The 20,297-nt window shown below is 42.4% G+C and overlaps 1 protein-coding gene across 10 annotated transcripts in view; it reads right to left on the bottom strand.

The window, feature by feature from the left end:
* ABCA5 (ATP binding cassette subfamily A member 5) overlaps window positions 1-20,297 on the bottom strand; it is a 65,904-nt gene that overhangs the window by 31,795 nt on the left and 13,812 nt on the right. For 3 of the 10 annotated variants that reach the window (XM_042256470.1, XM_042256475.2, XM_042256474.2), the window contains exons 2-14: window positions 19,445-19,595; window positions 18,212-18,416; window positions 17,297-17,458; window positions 13,800-13,888; window positions 12,785-12,877; window positions 12,060-12,289; window positions 10,361-10,502; window positions 8,594-8,782; window positions 6,895-7,042; window positions 4,328-4,496; window positions 2,944-3,002; window positions 1,931-2,041; window positions 492-667 (exon numbers count right to left, since the gene is read on the bottom strand). In XM_042256470.1, the coding sequence (XP_042112404.1) occupies window positions 492-667; window positions 1,931-2,041; window positions 2,944-3,002; window positions 4,328-4,496; window positions 6,895-7,042; window positions 8,594-8,782; window positions 10,361-10,502; window positions 12,060-12,289; window positions 12,785-12,877; window positions 13,800-13,888; window positions 17,297-17,458; window positions 18,212-18,416; window positions 19,445-19,546 (1,875 nt within the window). In that variant the 5' untranslated portion in view covers window positions 19,547-19,595. Of the gene's footprint in view, window positions 1-491; window positions 668-1,930; window positions 2,042-2,943; window positions 3,003-4,327; window positions 4,497-6,894; window positions 7,043-8,593; window positions 8,783-10,360; window positions 10,503-12,059; window positions 12,290-12,784; window positions 12,878-13,799; window positions 13,889-17,296; window positions 17,459-18,211; window positions 18,417-19,444; window positions 19,596-19,703; window positions 19,788-19,976; window positions 20,094-20,297 lie in introns of all 10 variants that reach the window. The other 7 variants (XM_004013149.5, XM_060395059.1, XM_042256472.2 and 4 more) reach the window with 6 other exon arrangements.

Here is a 20,297-nt window from a genome sequence, read left to right as displayed (position 1 = left end):
CCTCCAGGGGATCTTCTCAACCCAGGGATAGAACCTGTGTCTCCTTCATTGGCAGGCAGATTCTTTACTGCTGAGCCACCAGGAGAAGCCCAATTTTGACACATACCCACCAATAATTTTGAAATAACAAAAAGATTCCTGATGGAAGGGCCTGTTTTACTTCTGTGACCTCTGGCCGGTGGGGAAAGGGGGGTCAGTGCAAAGGCTCTGTGTGTATGTGTTTGTCTGGCGGGGGGAAGCCGGCAGGAGTGAAAAGAAAAGAAACACCCACACGGAGAGACGGGAGTCCTCCGGCCGGAACGAGGACTTTCTCTGCGCGCTGCAACTTTTGCTCCAAGTTCCATCTGATTCTTCGTGATGACTTTCTGCTCACCGGCTCAGAAGAGGTTTTTATATTTAGATTTCCAAGCATACTTTCATTACACAGGTTACTGCAAACGGTTACTAATTTATAGCAAATAAGAGTAAAGGTTTCTACACAGATAACATACTTCCTGTATGACATCATTGGCTGGTATTCCTTTGATTGATGCCAAAATGGACAAGTTTTCCTCCACCGTCAGGACATCAAAGTGTATGTCTAGCTGTGGACAAATGCCAATCATTTTCCTGGCTTCAAACATTTCATCTATTTCTGAGACTCTGTGTCCATATATGGATGCGAACCCTAAAAAGCAAAAACATTTACATTAAATAGTAAACATTAATATGTGTGTTTTAAGGTACACTAATAATTCAGGTTTTTGCATGTATTAGTAACAGACATAAAACAGCAGTCAGCATACAGCTGGAAGACACAGCACACCCTGATTTCTACACGAATGGTGATCTGCTTCCAGTTACATTCCAGCCTCACTTATATTCCCTATAAACGCCCTTCGTTTTCAGGGCATATTACAGAGCAGAGACAGCAAGGGACCAGAGGTTTCACACCAAGTACAAGGGTCCACTGATGCGTGAGTTACACTATTAACAATACTCCAGCAACAATTTCCTCTCACTTCTAAGCACTACGCAGTGGCAAAGAGAACAAAGAAGTTAAAATTTACCCCTGAACAGCTGCGTGACTTTGGGAAAATCACCTGACCTAAATTCGAGCTTTCTTATCCTATAAGCTGAATATTAATACATCTCGCTTTACTTAAGAACTAGTAAATCAGTGTGATAGTGTGGAAAATTGTACCAAAAGTAAATAAACCCTTACATGAATGAAAGACATTATAAAGACCAGAGAGTGACAAAGAGACAAGCAACAAAATGAAACTGACTTTAAGTCGAACCGCTGCTGCTGTGCGGCCGAAGCCGACCCAGGACGCTGCAGCAGGTAACCGCCAATCAAAAAAGAGCTGAAAGCACATCTGAGAAGACGCAGGTTCGATACACGGAGACGTGGCCCTTTCTTGCAGTGAAATGTCTACTGCCCTGCAGCTCTGTGCGGTTCTGGAAAGCCGGAGCAGCTGTACTAGAGTCTCAGCTGCAGGGCCACCACACACAGCAATCACACATCTGAGGCGTTGCTCTAAGAATTCTAAGGAGACTGCACTGACACTCGGCATTCTTCCCTTCTGAACTGACTGGGGCTCACTTAGAAATGTTCGTTTTCTCAACCAAAATGTCTACAGGCCTCATTTAACTTCCAATTAATTGGTTTATCCTTCCTCGAAAATGAACAATAAGCATAAGCACATACAACACCTGACAAAACAGGCACAGAATCACTTTACTTAAATGTGACTGAATCATCTTTATTTTCTGCTGAAGAGCAAACAAGTGTAATAAAAAGGAGAAAAAAACAAACACAGAAGCTGATACCAAATCACTGACAAAAATCAATCAGTACATATTTCAAGGATAAGTACATGGCCACGGTGCCTCAGTTACTAACCCTAATGAAACAAATCAACAGATGCGTAAGGCAGAAGGCTCCTACCATCCGAGGGTGGGCAGAGCCCGCACAGGATGTTCATCAGCGTGCTCTTCCCTGTGCCGCTGTGGCCAAGCAGGGCGGTGATCTGGCCCTCGTATATGTCAAACGATAAACCTGGAGCGGGGAACAGGACGCTCAGATGCGATCTTTATTCGCTGAGTCTTGCACAATAAGATAGATCATAATACTTGGGCAATCTTGAAATAAGTCAATAGATTTAAAGACAGAAGTTACCAGCATATTTAATAATGTAAGATTTAATACTGTAATACGACAATAATTCTTTCTTATAGTCAATAGTATGAACAGTAAGAAAAGGTAACACAAAATAAACTTTTATTTTTTTGTTACACTGACAGAGTCAGGGGGCACAAAATATCAGGAGGGAGGTTTCCATGTACCCACTTTCGGGAACTCCTGAGGGTATTCAGAAAGCCCACGGACAGAAAGCGACTAAACAACAACGGAAATTAAAACAAAGAGAAGAACAAAAGTTTGTTTCCAACAGTATTTAGAGGCATGTTAAAAATATCAGCAAAAAGTTAGAAGTTAATCAACAGCATTTTGTTGTTTGACTCGCTAAGTTGAGTCTGACTCTGCAACCCCATGGACTGCAGCCCACCACGCTCCTCTGTCCACGGGATTCTCCAGGCCAAGAGTACTGGAGTGGGGAGCTGTTCCCTCCTCCAGGGCATCGTCCCGCCCGGGGAGCGAACCCAAGTCTCTCATGCCTCCTGCACTGGCAGGCGGGTTCTCTACCACTAGCGCCACCTGGGAAGCCCCGTGTACACATGCATGACAGTAAAATTAAAACGGACACAGGGTTAAGAATCGACAACTTTCCATCTTAGTAGATATTACTTTTTCCTTTGACTACTTTGACGTTGTTAACTTTTATTCTGAACATTCATCACATAAAGAGAGTATCTCTAGAGGAAAGACGGAAAATTGTGGTAAAGGAGTCTGAGTGTTCCGTGTGCACCTTAACCTACAGACTGGACAGGAGCGGCACTCACTTCTCAGAACCTCCACGTTTTCACCTCTCGTTCTGTGGGTCTTCTGAACACCACTGATTCTGAAAGACACCGTTCACTCCTCTAAGTATTTAAAGCAGAGTCCAAGTGTGTGTTTGTGCATGATACTTTTAATCAAAGCTGTCATATTTAATGGGAATAAAGCATCTTCCTACTAGAACAATAAATCAAGGAAACCTGGCAACAATAAACAAGTACTTTAAAGGAACTACAAGAGAAGAGCATATCACTTCTCTCCATTTTATGTGTGATTCATTCACTTTTCATGGCAAGCCAACCTCTAAAAAGAAACTGAAACATTTGACTCAAGCAATTTACAGATTTCTTATTTCACAGTTGATTCTTTTCCATTTGTAATTAATTAATAAAGGGAGCTTAAAAATCAGACGCTACTTCACATCAGTACACTTTTCAAACTGTCTTGAAGTGATTCTCTCAATGTATTTTAAATGCTTTACATAATTTTTTAAAGATTAACGGTCTTGCTCATTAGTTTAACTTTTACTCTCAAGAAGGCCGACCACCAGTCCCCTGACTGCATCTTAAATACCTCGCTCTCCTTTGCATCTATATGTTTTTCTTAGATTTAAAAAACACAAACTATGCTCCACTTTTTCTTTCACTTTTCTCTCTTTCCTCCTTCTCCTCATTTTTTTAAATTTGGTTTTGACTGAACTAGTAAGGAATCGTTATGAATTTCTCTGGTTCTCTGAAATTATGCTGGTGTGACAGGTTAATTGTGTCACAGTTTCTAGGGGTCTATCGAATTAACAGCACAATTTAATGTCTGGCATGTCTCAGACAATGCAGCTCGAATAAAAATAGAAAACTAGTATCTACTGCTTTAATTCACATGGTTTTAGTAGCTAAGTTGTGTCCAACTCCTGCGACCCATGGACTGTAGCCTACCAGGCTCCTCTGTCCATGGCATTTTCCAGGCAAACACATTGGAGTGGGTTGCCATTTCCTTCTCCAGGAGATCGTTTCAACCCAGGAACTGAACCCAGGTCTCCTGAATTGCAGGCAGATTCTCTACCAACTGAGCTATGAGTGAATCCCTCTTAATTTACATAATGAAAAAGATTTTAAATGGCTTAATTTTATAAATACTAGATTTTATTACTTAAAAAAATTTCTATTCAAACGTAAAATGTCAAACCTAGCAGCAAATTAATTCTAAATAGTTACAAAGAAAATAAAAACTTAAAAGAGAATTAGCCCTTGATACTGTTTTTTAAAAATCACCAAACGTGTACCAAATCTCCTAAAATACCATGCTTAATACATTACATAAAAGACAGGATTTACACATGGCATGTCCCATGAGCAGCTCTTAACACCTAAACTGCCAGAGATTAAATCATACCTGATGGCTTCTTTTCCTATAAATTCTGAAGAAACAGGCTCAACAATTTCGCTAAAACTAACATTCCCATTCACGTTGCCCTCTGATAACTCCTCATAATTCCTTTTGCTCTTTGACCAATATGATGGCTTCAGAAAATAAAACGATGATCTCCGTAAGCCAAATTCTCCTGAAAAAAGAGAGAGAGAGAAAAAAAAAAAAAAACACACAACTGAGTTATCCTAACAAATTATTTCTGAAAACTAGTGTTTAAATCAGAAAGGCAGTCTGTGAAACCTAAGACAACCTAAAGTTTAGACAAATTATTAAGTCAACAGTGCGGGAAAAATAGAAGTCTTACTGACAGATAACTCTTGTCCATAAAAAGTTTCAGGGTGGCTGCGAGTCCATGGAATGTAAAAGGCAAGCAGGGCACATTTTCTGCCCTACAGACTTCCATCATTATGAGGACAGGTAGATATCTAATGGCTAACATGCAGCATACAACGTGAGGCACGAGTGCCAGCAGGAGTTCAGAAGGTGAAGAGTGTACATCGGGGTATTCTGAAGGCTTGAGTCAGCATCACCTTAGTCTTTTGGGAGCAGACAGTATTCAGAAAGGTTGCTAGAGCTCACAGAGAGGACTTTTTAGATGGAGAGTAACAGGGCAGGACTGACACAGGAGACGCCAGCCTGGTGGCCCATGGCACAGGCGGACTTTCTCCCTCTCTCCCCAAGGAACCAACGTTCCCCACCCTTTCCAACACGCCCCCTGCCGATGACCACGTTTCAGAGGGAGCCGCTCCCAACTAGTCAGAGTCCAGTGGACCAGACGGGCACCGTGCAGGCTCTGGTGACTCCTCTGCTTCAGCCACGAGCAGGCACCAACTAGAAAGAAGCAAAGGGCTTGCTGGGCACAAGTCTCCTGTCCCTCTCCCACTGGACGTGAACGAAGAAGTGCAATCCCATGCAGGCACCAGGCAATAAATCCACCAGACTCTGAGACAGGAGCAGCAACATGGAGAAGGTGGGATCCTGGTGGCACAGCCCAGCAAGGCGACCGACTGGGAGCCCACCCTGACTCTGGACTCTGAATGAAGAGATTGATTTCCTCCTTGCTTAAGACAATTAAAAAAAAGGTCCTCTGTTACATGAGTAACTAAACATAACCTAACTGATACACTGGAGATGTGTTTAAATAAACAGGACTGAATGGATGGATATAAAACACAATAAGGGGAGGGGAACAGTGGTGCCAAGGGACTGGACGCATAAGAGCACCGAGCGGGACACCAACGCTGGACGAGGTTCTCTTTAATTCACCAGGATGTGCTCAGCAAGGGTTCTGAGCAGGTGATCAGCTTGACTAAAGGCAACGGCAAGGTTCTTAGACAGACTTGAGGTAGGTGATTAGATAACAGAGCAGCCAAACAGGACTTCGCAACAGTGGATAAGACCTCGTCTGCGCTGTAACCAGTGACCAGGCGCAGCTGCTGACCCCTCGGCAGGTGCCTGCGCTGCTCCCTGGGGGCTCAGCTGGTAAAGAATCTGCCGGCCCCGCGGGGCTCCTGGGTTCAACCCCTGTGTCAGGAAGATCCCCTGGAGCAGGGTGAACCTGCTGGCACCATGGGAGACCTGAGTTCCATCCCTGGGTCGGGAGGATCCCCTGGAGGAGGGCGTGGCTGTCCACTCCAGAATGCTAGCCTGGAGAATCCCGTGGACAGAGGAGCCTGGCGGGCTGCAGTCCATGGGGTCACCAAGAGTGGGACAGGACTGAGCGACTACACAACGCTCGCCCTGCTGAGGAAGGAACTGCTCATTTGCTCAACTGTAAGTAATTAAAACTTAAAAGTCACATGTGTCTTGTCATGTAAGACTGCAGATCAAGAAGACAGACAAAGGAATGAGGAACTCAAGGGGAAAGGGGGGGCAGGGGTCATTCTAGAATATTCTGAACCTGCACAGGCTTGAAGTAGGTGGAGGATAAAAGACACGGGGATGGGAGAGGTTACAAGGTTGTTCCACTGTCTCGGACCTTAGAGGGTACAATAGTGAAGCGCTTCAGCCAAAAAAATGGACATGGGGAAGGACTGAGTTAAGAAGCTCAATTAGGGATTTAAGGCTTTCAAAACAAACTGTCTCTCTCTGCCCAGTCTCCTTACATTCACTGGAAGTTAAGGTGTAAGGTACAAAATACAATTACAGTTAAATTAAAAGCTGTGAACAGTGAATACGACTTAGAGTACTCAGCTAGAAAAAAAGCTAAAATTACGTTAACTCACCGGAAGCTCAAGTTGGTGCTCTGTGACAACATAGCGGGGTGGGATGGAGAGGGAGGTGGGAGGGAGGCTCAAGAGGGAGGGGACATGTATACACGAGGCTGGTTCCCATTGATGTATGGCAGAAACCAACACTATATTGCAAAGCAACTATCCCGCAATTAAAAATAAATGCATATGTCAAAAAGAATATTTTAAAAAATCAAAAACAATAAACCATTAATCTTGTAAGAAGAAAAATTAAGATAACTTTAGGTGGACAAAAACCTGAAAAATCTTTTAAGTAAAATTCAGTGACTACCTGCATACCTGGAATGACTTGATCAAGATAAACAGCCAAGAGGGCGTAGAAAATGCTGTTAAGAAGCAGCATCATAATGGCAATGATTAGAGGACACGGGCCTTCAGTCAAATTAGAAACTAAAGCACCTTCATCAACGTCTTCTAAATGCATGACCTGGAAAACAGAAACGTCCACCCGATAATATGAAAATGGCCAAAAATAAGCAAAAGCCACGTTATGCCCAGAGTCAAGAAACCAGGCCGCTAGGAGAGTGAACGGCCTAGCCAATCGAGCAATGTGAACTTATACAGAGAACGATAAAAGCTTGACCAGAACGTGAGTTACCCCGACAGCCCTGTCTGGTCGTGTTTTTAAAGCCGTCGGTCGGGTCTCGCAGCGTGTCTTGTTAGTGCTACGGCTATCAAATGAAATGAAAGCTGACGCTAGCGAAAGGGTTTACGGTCCAGAGAAGTCACACAAGTTATCAGAGGATAAACTCATGGTCAGCACCTTTCAACCCTGAAAAGGGAGAAGGGGAAAACTAATCAACGCTGCTATTAAATTATTCACAGCAGGTGTGCTGGCAGAGCGGGAGGAAGGACAGTAGTGCTGAGGTCTCGCCCGCGTTGCAGGCCCGCCGTGAAGGGACAGACTCTAACTGCACCGCAGAGGGTGTCAGCATCCCTATCCAGCCAGTTACTTCTTATATGAAGTGATCACATTTTTTCTTTTTTACACATTAACTAAATATATGTCCTAATATATAAAGCAGTTTTTTGTGAGAATTTTCCTCTTAGAGCCTCACTGCTCTTAAAAACTAAGAAAAATCACATTATAAACACCAATGAAAGTGAAAGAGAAAGTTGCTCAGTTGTGTCCGACTCTTTGTGACCCCATGGACTATACAGTCCATGGAATTCTCCAGGCCAGAATACTGGAGTGGGTAATATTTCCTTTTTTCCAGGGGATCTTCCCAATCTAGGGATCAAACCCAGGTCTCCTGCATTGCGGGTGGATTCTTTACCAGCTGAGCCACAAGGGAAGCCCATAAACACCAATACTATTCAGATGAAGACAATCCCCTGAGTCCTGGACCTATAAAACCCACCAGGGTTTCCCTGGCGGCTCAGATGGTAGAGAACATGCCTGCCAGTGCGGGAGACCTGGGTTCAATCCCTGGGTCACGAAGACAAATTTTTGATGACCGTAGTAGTGAGATAAGAACTGTGGTTGTCTAGGTACTAAGTTGTGTCCGACTCTTTGCAACCCCATGGACTGTAACCCGCCAGGCTCTTCTGTCCATGGGATTTTCCAGGCAAGAATACTGGATGGAAGAGGGTTGCCATTTCCTCCTCCAGGGGATCTTTCCAACCCAGGGGTCAAAGCTGTGTCTCCTGCGTTGGGAGGTGAATTCTGTACAACTGAGCCACCTGGTGCTTTAACCAGTGACTTCTAACAAGCTGAGCTGTTCCAGTGAAACAGACTACTGAGTTCCATTAAAACAAAAAGTGGAGAGCTCGTTGATAAAAAGGTCATACAAATGAAAAGCTTAAAAATGGAGAAAACATAAATGAAATCAATATAAAACATACTCCGGTTTTCAAATAGCACCCCTTCTCATGTCTAACCCTAACCAAAGGCAGGGTTCGTGGTAGTATACTACGCTGCACGGAAGTGGAGAGAAAGCACGCACCGGGGGAAAGCGAGACGGAACACTTCACGCACCTGCGCGACGCCAATCAGGAAGGTGCACTGGCAGAAGGGGCTGAGCAGCCACACTAGCGATCGGGGGAAACTTTCCACGAGGACCACCAAGAGGCCAACAAATCCAAAAGCCACCGTGACTAAGAATTCAGCTATTCCCACATGCTTTGATTTTTTAAAAAGAGGCGTCAGCATTAAAGCAAAAAATACCTGTAAGATACAAATGTTAATGTTAATACATTGTTCATGTACACTGATGTAAAAATAAGATTAAATTTTTGCTTGTGAAAAAACAAGCTATTTTCAGTAGAAACTACATTCACTAAAATTCAATCAATTCCCAATTAATTCCTTGGTGGCTCAGTGGTAAAGAATCTGTCTGCCAATGCAAGAGACATGGGTTCAATCTCTGGGTTGGGAAGATCCCCTGGAGAAGGAAGTGACCACCGACTCCAGTATCCCTGCTCAGGAAATACCAAGGACAAAGGAGCCTGGTGAGCTATAGTCCATGGGGTCCCAAGGAGTTGGACACACATGTCTTAGCAACGAAAAAACAACAAATTTCTAAAGGTCATGCTGAGATATTTAATTTTCATACAAACAGTGCTATACATTAACAATATAAACTGACAAATATTTAAAACTTCTCTTTATCTATCTAATAGGCAAACATGACCATCTCAACCTCACAGAAAGCAGAAACTACCAGGTGTCTCTGCAGTTAAGACATGTTCAAATATGAACAAAACCACAACTCGGCAAGCTTTCAAGTAGAGGACCTAGCTTTTAATGTGTTGATAGGAAACAGAGTCAGTTAAAAACCACGCAACTATATAGAGAAGCATACATGTTACTTGAGGTGGGCGTCCCTGGTGACTCAGCTGGTAAAGAATCCACCTGCAATGCGGGAGACCTGGGTTTGATCCCTGGGTTGGGAAGATCCCCTGGAGAAGGGAAAGGCTACCCACTCCAGGATTCTGGCCTGGAGAATTCCACGGACTGTATAGTCCATGGGGTCGCAAAGAGTCAGACTCGACTGAGCAACTGTCACTTTTGCGTACAAGTTCTTTATAAACTGTCGTGTTAAAGAGCAGAGATGACAGTCACAACATGTCACAGCTGATACAGCACGGGCACGTGGGCCAAGCAGAACGGAAACTAGGGCCACGGGAAACAAAGGCTGGGGGCGTCTCTGGTGATCCAGTGGCTAAGACTCCACGCTCCCAATGCAGGGGCCCAGGTTTGATCCCTGGTGGGGGAACTAGACGTCACAGGCTGCAACTAAGCCTCAGCACAGCCAAATACATATTTAAAGAAAACAAACAAAGGCTGGTCGTGCACAACCAGCATTCAACCAAATACCCAACCCGTATCAGCAGTGTCAAAGAATTAATTTACAAAGACATATCTTTACACAGCATCGTCCTGTAACACATATTACCTTGAAACGTTTAGGATTTCACGAAAAAAAAAAAAAATAATAGAGTCTAGTACAAGACCATCTTCATGGTGTATAAGCACAGTTATATGAAGATCATAAAAGACAGACTCAGAGGAAGTGTGTGGAATACATCATGTGAAAACTAGTTAAATTTAAACTTGAGAATATTTTGTAACTTTCCTAAAAGTGAGGAGGTACAACGATACAACTCATTCATCAGAATTAACCGAGGAACAATCCTATCTTTCACGGGAAGTCGACTGCAAGTAAACCAAAAAATAAGACTTTACTGTATTAATCAAATATTTTGGCAGTCCTTTATTCCCATTTCAAGTTAAAGTACTTACAGATGATAAGCCATAGAGGAAAAAAAGGAGAAATATCACAAAGCAGCTACTCTGAGGGAATAAGGAAGATGCTGTTGCGATGACTGCCATGAGAAGGGACATGAGAAAAATCAAACTTGCGTAGAGAAGAACCCAGGAGAGCCTGAAAAGGGAACACAGACACAGTCACGGCTAAAAACACAAGCCTTAACAATTAAAAAAATCCATTTTAAACAAAACTTCAGCTTTATTTTAGCTGTTTCATTCTTAAAATTAAGTCAATCGCTTCATTTCTATGTATGCTCACGTACTGAAAATTACAGCTCTTGTACATGGTGAAAAATATAGTACTGGTTAAGCTGTAGATAAAATTACCAAGCTATCATCTCATATAGAGATAAAATGGTGATTATCTTTCCAGGAGTCAAAAAAACCTTACAGATTTATAGCAAATCACGATTCATTTAAATCTAGTACTTTCAGAAGATCAACAAAGGCACAATTCTGGTTTTCTTAAAATACGAAACAGTTTAATGACTGACGATTTTCTTCATGGTACACGTGACAGTTTAACTCTGATGGCTTTTGGTGCTTTAGATAGTCGTGAAGGCCACCCTGCTAAGCAACAACGTCATTACTGTGGAACTCGATGTTGAGACCAAGATCAACAACAGATTCATCACAGGCCTCGACATTTCTCCTCTAACCGGAGCTCAGGGGAATTGCCCCACAGTCTATTATTTCGCTTTTACTTTTCAAGTTAGCAGGTAACGTAATGTATGGCATCATGAAAACCACCAAAAGAGGGCTAAAAGATGCCTAAGCCACCAAAAGTAAACCAATTATTTTACAGAGGCAGAAACGAGGCACGGAGAAACTGATCTACCTAGATGCTTCCAGCTACCGTCTCCTCACAAAACATTTAACACTCCAGTGCGGCTCAGAGACCGGCCACGAGCGAAACACAGGAGTGAGAAATGAGCAGAGCCGGCGTCATACGGGATAACCCCACTATGTAACGCGGCTCAGCTGCTGCCCCGAGCTAAATGGAATAAAATGGTAATAACAACTCACATTTGACAGGACTAACGTCTCCCCCAAAGTGAGGTCAGAATAAATGTTCTTACTGCATAGTCGGCAAAGTATGGAAAACACACTTGGAATTTTATAAAATTGCATGCCTCTATAAAATTTTCATTGTACAAAAATGTTAATGTGCTCATTGTTGAACTTTTTTCATTTGTTTCCATGGAAATAATTATTTGTATATTTTCATCCTAAAAAATTCACAAAAGTAACTTTTCCCAGGGGACAAAAAAGCGCAAAACTTGAGTTTGTGTATATGAACGTAACAATATGAGCAGGCTACGATATTTGCAGAGGACTGTAACAGGAGATTAATTCTTAACTTTCCACAATCTCCTATTTTTCTATATACTGAAAGACATGGAGCATGCCTCATCAAACAAAACACAAAATGAAACTTAAATATATAATATTGACATGAGCTTCCCAAAGCCCACCTCCCTTATGTTCGAACAAGCCAGTTAACTGCTGGAGCTTCGTGATGAGTCTCAAACTCCATGACAAAGGCGGGAACTGCAAGAAAAGAGGGTCAGGACCTTGCTGAGTCCTGTGAGTAACAGAGCTTCAGTACTGAAGATGTGTGGAGCTTACGCAGTTATTAGCCACACTGAATAACAAGGTTCTAGTAACATACCAAAAGGCCGTGTCATGAAGTCCCATTATTTTTAAAAACTCTTTTAACTTCTTTTCTTTTTCTGCCACGATATGAATTGCCAAAAAGTATCCAAAAGGTGAAAACGCTATAACTAGGTATATTAAAATCACTCCTCGGGGAAAGGTGTCTATTTCTACAACAGCCGTTTCTCCCATAAGAACAGCTTTAGTTGACTCCAGCTCTTTCCAAAAAGAAACGTTGGTCTTCATCTACAATCAGAAAATGTAAACACATTCAGTTAACTTAGTCCTGAGAGCAGTCCTGAAATAATGAGACAATTACATACACAAAGTTAGTCCATAACCTACTGTAAACACAACCCTCAAAACACTACACACCAGAAATAAAGCGACTGACCCCAGGATCATGGTACTGCATAGAACATTGTCTTCACTCGTTCTGGAAGCATGTCACAAAGTTTCAAGTCTGAAGTTGGGAAGTACATACGTTTCTATTAAATAATTTGCCAAAGAAAATAAAACTGCACAATAACCATCTTTAGTGACAGCTATATGCATCTTAATAAAAATATGTGTTTATACAATCGAGACGTTAAAGGATGACGACAAGTGCCATGAAAGGATAACTCTCTTTTTAAAAAATGTTCTTTCAGGTAGTGAGTCCTTCTATCGCATATCGCATATACACGTATGCAGCACAGAGACAGGGTGACAGAACCACGCTGCCATACGACACGCCTCCACCTCACGTTCACATGGACGGCACGGAGCTCTGCTCCACCTGCTCGTGCGGCGCGGTCTGGGCTCTGCGCGGTCTGGGCTGTGGACAGCTAAGGTCTTTGGCCAAAACACAAACAGGTACTTCAGCACCATCAACACAACACGCCCTGTATTCATTTCACCGTCATTAGCCTGAGCTTGTGTGTTACTGAATACTGTGTCTACGATACATTAATACCATGCTGTGAGAGCTTGTAGGACACTTCTGTGTATCATCTCATGTGGTTCTAACGACAACCCTGTCCAGCAAGCATTACTTCTGCAGTCACTGATGCACAGCAGTCTAACAACTGGCAGTGACAGGGCTCCTACCCAAGGTCTGCTGTTCATTTCCACTAAAACGAGAAACACTGGGTCAGATCTTCAGAATGGAAACACAACGTTCATACACAATGTTAGTGGCAGTATACTACCAAAACACAGAAATGAGAACCCAAAAGCCACAGTCTGAATTAGCTTTGCCACTCATCATCTGAGGTTTGCAAAGTCACTCCATCTTCCTGAGTTTCAAGTGCATAAATGAGGTGTAAACAGCAGCACCAGCCCCACGGTGTCAAGACTAAACGGGCTGATGCTAGCACACAAGGGAGAAACAACGTTTTCAGACAAGCGATGAACATCTGTTAAAAATAAGATCGAACACTATGATTAAGATAATAAAGGTAACTTCTTTAAACTAAGTTACTCTTATTCAAGGGGAAAAGTCTGCGGATACAGACCTTTCATAAATATTGCCTACAGACAGCACAGACAGGATAACACAGGCATACAGAGTGCTGAACAGCGTGCTTGAAGACCACGAAACTAAAGTGGGTTTCAAAAAAAATTAAATCAGAAAATGAGACTTCTTCCTTCTCTTTTTCTGTAACGGAGCTGACCTGCAAGATGTAATTTGGTATGTGTGACAGCAGTGAAATGGACTCCGATGGTAAAGACGTGGGGCAGCATATGAACCCTTGCCTTCCTCCAGCACCTTTACCTGTATGATGGCTGCGTCTATCGAGGCCTGCAGAACCGTGAACCCTGAGGACCAGAACTGGACGGCATCACATGATGGGGAACAGCCAGCTACAGAAGAAAACACGTGAGAGCTAAGGTCCAGCATGATACACAAGTGCTTTCCTTAGAGACAGCACCCAGTGGGTTACCAAAGTGATACAACTGATCCATCTCTAACAGAAGCAAAGAAAAGAAGCAACTGCCCTCCAAAGGCAAACAAAGTCTATCACATCCCTTACTGTTTGTTTGAAATGTTTGAAATCAGAGAGTTACATGTGTTAGGATACTGAGTAGTAAATGCACACAAATGGAAGCAAAGAAATCAGTGGCTGCTGCTCAGCTGCTAAGCCATGCCTGACCCTTTGCGACCCCACGGGCTGCAGCACGCCAGGCTCCTCTGTCCTCCACTGTCTCTGGGAGCTTGCTCAAACTCGTGTCCTTTGAGTCCGTGATGCCATCCAACCATCTCATGCTCTGCTGTCCCCTTCGCCTTTTGCCTTCAATCTTTCCCAGCATCAGTCTTTTCCAATGAGGTTTTTTAAACAAGTCACTTTTCTGGCTTAACCTAAGTCATTCTACAATGAATTATCAGCTTTAAAAGCTTTCCATGTGCAAAGGCAGGTCCAAGTAAAGAACACAGAAAAAAAAAAAATTATCTGAAGGCTTTTTGGAATCAAGTCACAAATATAGTGACTTTAACATTGTTTCAAGAAATGTTTTTGGTTGATAATTTTTTTTTCAGAGGCTTAGGCATTGAAGGCTGTTTTCCATGTTTCAAACATAGAATTAATAAACTTTATTGGTAGAAGATCTTGAGATTTTAAATATGTACCATACCATGTACAAAAACAATTATGTGGAGAAAAGAATATAGATTTAGAAAGTCATATCAGTTCAGTTCAGTCGCTCAGTCGTGTCCGACTCTGTGACCTCATGAATCACAGCACGCCAGGCCTCCCTGTCCATCACCATCTCCCGGAGTTCACTCAAACTCACGTCCATCAAGTGGGTGATGCCATCCAGCCATCCCATCCTCTGTCGTCCTCTTCTCCTCCTGCCCCCAATCCCTGCCAACATCAGAGTCTTTGCCAATGAGTCAACTCTTCGCATGAGGTAGCCAAAGTACTGGAGTTTCAGCTTCAGCATCATTCCTTCCAAAGAACACCCAGGGCTGATCGCCTTTACAATGGACTGGTTGGATCTCCTTGCAGTCCAAGGGACTCTCGAGTCTTCTCCAAAACCACAGTTCAAAAGCATCAATTCTTCGGTGCTCAGCCTTCTTCACAGTCCAACTCTCGCATTCATACATGACCACTGGAAAACCATAGCCTTGACTAGACGGACCTTTGTTGGCAAAGTAACGTCTCTGCTTTTCAATATGCTATCTAGGTTTCCTTCCATGGAGTAAAGTGAAGTCGCTCAGTTGTGTCCAACTCTTTGTGACCCCATGGACATCAGGCTCCTCCATCCATGGGATTTTCTAGGCAAGAGTACTGGAGTGGGTTGCCATTTCCTTCTCCAGGGAACTTCCCGACCCAGGGATCGAACCAGGGTCTCCCACATTGTAGACAGATGCTTTACCATCTGAGCCAAGGAGTAAGCGTCTTTTAATTTCATGGCTGCAGTCACCATCTACAGTGATTTTGGAGCCCCCCAAAATAAAGTCTTGACACTGTTTCCCCATCTATTTACATGAAGTGACGGGACCAGATGCCATGATCTTAGTTTTCTGGATGTTGAGCTTTAAGCCCACTTTTTCACTCTCCTCTCACTTTCATCAAGAGGCTTTTAGTTCCTCTTCACTTTCTGCCATAAGGCTGGTGTCATGCGCATATCTGAGGTTATTGATATTTCTCCCGGCAATCTTGATTCCAGCTTGTGCTTCTTCCAGCCCAGCGCTTCTCATGATGTACTCTGCATATAAGTTAAATAAGAAGGGTGACAATATACAGCCTTGACATAAACCTTTTCCTATTTGGAACCAGTTTGTTGTTCCACGTCCAGTTCTAACTGTTGCTTCCTGACCTGCATAGAGGTTTCTCAAGAGGCAGGTCAGGTGGTCTGTATTCCCATCTCTTTCAGAATTTTCCACAGTTTACTGTGATTCACATAGTCAAAGGCTTTGGCATAGTCAATGAAGCAGAAATAGATGTTTTTCTGGAACTCTCTTGCTTTTTCCATGATCCAGCAGATGTTGGCAATTTGATCTCTGGTTCTTCTGCCTTTTCTAAAACCAGCTTGAACATCTGGAAGTTCATGGTTCACATACTGCTGAAGCCTGGCTTGGAGAATTCTGAGCATTATTTTACTAGCGTGTGAGATGAATGCAACTGTGTGGTAGTTTGAGCATTCCTTGGCATTGCCTTTCTTTGGGATGGGAATGAAAACTGACCTTTTCCAGTCCTGCGGCCACTGCTGAGTTTTCCAAATTTGCTGGCATATTGAGTGCAGCACTTTCACAGCATCATCTTCCAGGATCTGAAATAGATCCACTGGAATTCCATCACCTCAACTAGCTTTGTTTGTAGTGATGCTTCCTAAGGCCCACTTGACTTCACGTTCCAAGATGTCTGGCTCTAGGTGAGTGATCACACCATTGTGATTATCTTGATTATCTTGCAAAATAGCAAAATGGCTGTCTGGGGAGGCCTTACAAATAGCTGTGAAAAGAAGAGAAGCGAAAAGCAAAGGAGAAAAGGAAAGATATAAGCATCTGAATGCAGAGTTCCAAAGAATAGCAAGAAGAGATAAGAAAGCCTTTCTCAGGGATCAATGCAAAGAAATAGAGGAAAACAACAGAATGGCAAAGACTAGAGATCTCGTCAAGAAAATTAGAGATACCAAGGGAACATTTCATGCAAAGATGGGCTCGACAAAGGACAGAAATGGTATGGACCTAACAGAAGCAGAAGATATTAAGAAGAGGTGGCAAGAATACACAGAAGAACTGTACAAAAAGATCTTCACAACCCAGATAATCACGATGGTGTGATCCCTCAGCTAGAGCCAGACATCCTGGACTGTGAAGAGAGAAAGTCACAGAACTCAGGATAAAACTGTCTAACAGAAATCTTGTGCAGGACTGCTCAGTCACTTCTGTGGCATCGGGTCTTTGAAGCCCCACAGATGGGAGCCTGCCAGGCTTCTCTGTCCGTGGTATAATCCAGACAAGAATACTGGAGGGAGTTGCCATTCCCTTCTCCAGAGGCTCTTCCCAATCCAGGGATCGAACTGCAGGTGGATTCTTAACCACTGAGCCACTGGGGAAGCACAGTATAAATTATACTTCATATTATATACGTAGCTGTGGATATACAGATATACACACATGTTCTTATGCTAGAGTTGACAGTCTTCTGATCTGAATAATTATAGTTGAAAATGTCAATGTAGGCCTCCATCAAATTTTGCATTTGAACTAACAGCAATAAAAACATGCATGTAATTGATTTTCGTTGACTATTTAGGGCTACTTGCCTCTTGAATCCATATAAACAGAAGATACTGGAATCGTATCAGGAAAAAACCGGAGCTCGTAGGACATGAAGTCTTTGAACACAACGCCTACAAAGGAGCCGGACTTGGAAAGACTAGATGTCACCAATTCTTCTTCATCTGCATATTCTTCAATAGTTACGACTATAAAATATCACAACAGAGTTAGCTCAAATACACGAATAGTTTATTATAATACAACAGACCAAATTTACCATTATACTTGATGAATGTAGTATTTTATAAGCATTTGTTGAATGCTCTAACTTCTTAGAAAATGAATACAGCTCTTCTAAAAACCAAACTAAAAAGCAACAGATATTAAAGTAGTACAATTTTACAGACACTATTTCTTACCTGTCATTTGACTACACGTAAGTTATGTGTCGGTGTAACACATAAGCTATTAACATAATAGATTAGAGCACACACCCTACATGTAATATGTGTAGTTCATTTCCCTATCGCAAAGTGAAACCATGAAATAACTCCTTGATGAATGAATGGATATTTTATTTTCAAATATTGCTTCTGAGGAAGAAAATTCCACAATCCTTCTCAGAAACTAAATATGTGTTTTAGTAACTATGACACAACTCTTCTTTGAATAAAAATTGACATTTAAACCCAATATTGCTTTTTTTACCCTAAACGAATACGCTTGCTTTATAAATGGCCCATGATATAAAATATTAAAACATAAAGTATGCTGTAAATGAAAGTTTCACAAGAAACATAGGCTAGCAGAATCAGGTAATATTAACGCTTTTATAAAACTCTGTTATAGTGAAAGCATATATACCTAAATGTTAAGAACGGTATTTACTCAATAAAGCAAACAGCACAACACAGAAGAGGCCATCTGTGAGGGACAGGACCCACGCCAGCTCACAGTACCGTCAAGAAGGTGGTCCACAGACACTCTCTGCATGACGCTCCTCGTGATGTTAGTCGCGGGCGTGAATCCGAGCACGACGTTGGCGAGGACGGACACGTCCAGGGCACTGAGTTCTACATCAGGCACTTCTTCATATTTCTTATTTGGATGCATCATGCTAATTAATATTAACCAAAACAAAAAGAACAGTGGAAAAAGAATTTCCTGCAACAAAGGAAACAAAATGATCACAAAGCATAGCACAGGCAGCAAAAAGCATCAAGCTTTCCACGAATATAACCAATACTAAGAAAAAACACGAAGAACTTGGGTCTCCTTTCTTCAGAACATAAAGTAAAAGCACTTCTATCCTAAAAGAAATATTGTGCTGAACCAAGCCCAACAGCAATAAGTTTTCCTTTACATTCCATTTCACTAAAATATTTTAAAATTCAAGTCACCATAACATATTTAAGTGACATAAAAGCTAATATTTAAACATCTGAGATTATTAACATAAAATATAATAATAAATTTATTCATATATAACTTTAAAGTAACTTACCAATTGTCTGTAACTCAAAGACACCATAAAAATGTCTTTGAGTCTGAATTAAAACTTACGTTTAATTACACCTAAATTTCTACTCCTGAAACTAAACTCAGTTACATTCAATAGTTGACTTTAATGGGGATGAACTATTTACTGTTTCACCTTGCGGTTTAATTGTTCTGCTGATTTCAAAAGAATAATACCATTCCATCTTTTAAAATCATTCTTGACTGGTTCATCCAGAGTTCTTACTTCCTTTTATCTCTTAGACCAGTGTATGCTAAACAAATAAACATACAATAAAGTGGTGCATGCTTGTGGAGACAGATGCGTGACATGGCTGCAGTAATCCTGGCCAATTCAACCCAGAGTCCAAAAGATGGGGGGCCATGGGGAGGAAATGCGGAATAATGTTCCAGGGAGTTATCTGCAGACTTTATTTTCCACCTCATGAAACAGGAAATACAGGCCTTGAGGTTCACAGTCAAGCACCGACATGAAAAAGTCACTGAATTTGGAAACGTCAGCATTTCTGACATTTAGAAAACGCTGGATAATTTAGGTGTTTTTTTCTGAGGCTGACGCAATAAGTTGTCACTTCTCAAGTGAAACTGTGATAAAAATGCATCCAGCAGAGCAAATCATCTCTTAAAGGTGGAACACATCAACGTGGAGCACGCATGACGGCCGTGCCGCTCACCTGGACACTGCTCTTCTTGGTCCTACATTTCACCAGGCAATTCTTGAGGAGCAGCGTTCTTGTCTGCCTCCAGACCCCGTCTTCCCGGACTGTAGTCGCCATGTTTTCTGGGCCAGTTTATTAGAGAAGGGAGAGCAGAGGGAGAAAGCACCTGGAAGCACACAGTCAAGCAGAGGCCATTTTTAATGTTAAAAACAGACAGACAGATGTCTGAGTCGCAGATCAGATAGTTACACATACTCCACACTCTCTCTCCTACCTGGACAGGATGCACTGAACGGAACGAGAAGGCTCTGAAAGGCAAATAGCAGCACGCGAAACCAGCGAGGGGCCCGCCGGGAATCTGAAAGCGGCAGGGAGGGCAAATGGACAGAAGAGCTTAGGGAAGAAGACCACTGCCCAGACGCAGACGGGTGGCTGGGTGGCACGCGCGGACAGATCCCAGATGCACTGCAGAGGCTTCTGAAAACTAAACTGAAATTAGACCCACAGCTCACAGACTGTGGGCAGAAACTTAAGACCCAAACCTAACCTGGTGGACAGCATGTTCATAGAAGACACCAAGGCTCTCTGCAGGATGAAAACAAAACTCGAGGTCTCATACCAGCCAGCAGCATTCCACTCATGAGGCATGTGGAAAACACCAACTCTGTTAGGAGAAGAAAACCCATAGATGCCAATACCAAGGTGATGCAGATTTTCAAATAATCTGACAAAAACAGTAAAGCAGCTGTTTAAAAGGCACTCCAGCAAACAATGGTAAGAAGACAATGAAAGAAAACACTCATTTCACTCTTGAAAACAACCCAAGCGTCAGCAAAGAAACAGCACTTTTAAAGCAGCACCAAATAGT

Source organism: Ovis aries, chromosome 11 (assembly GCF_016772045.2).
Source record: "Ovis aries strain OAR_USU_Benz2616 breed Rambouillet chromosome 11, ARS-UI_Ramb_v3.0, whole genome shotgun sequence".
NCBI classification, from domain to species: Eukaryota; Metazoa; Chordata; class Mammalia; order Artiodactyla; family Bovidae; genus Ovis; species Ovis aries.
The sequence above is the reverse complement of the archived record's forward strand: the minus strand, read 5'-3'. Positions and strand labels throughout refer to the sequence as shown.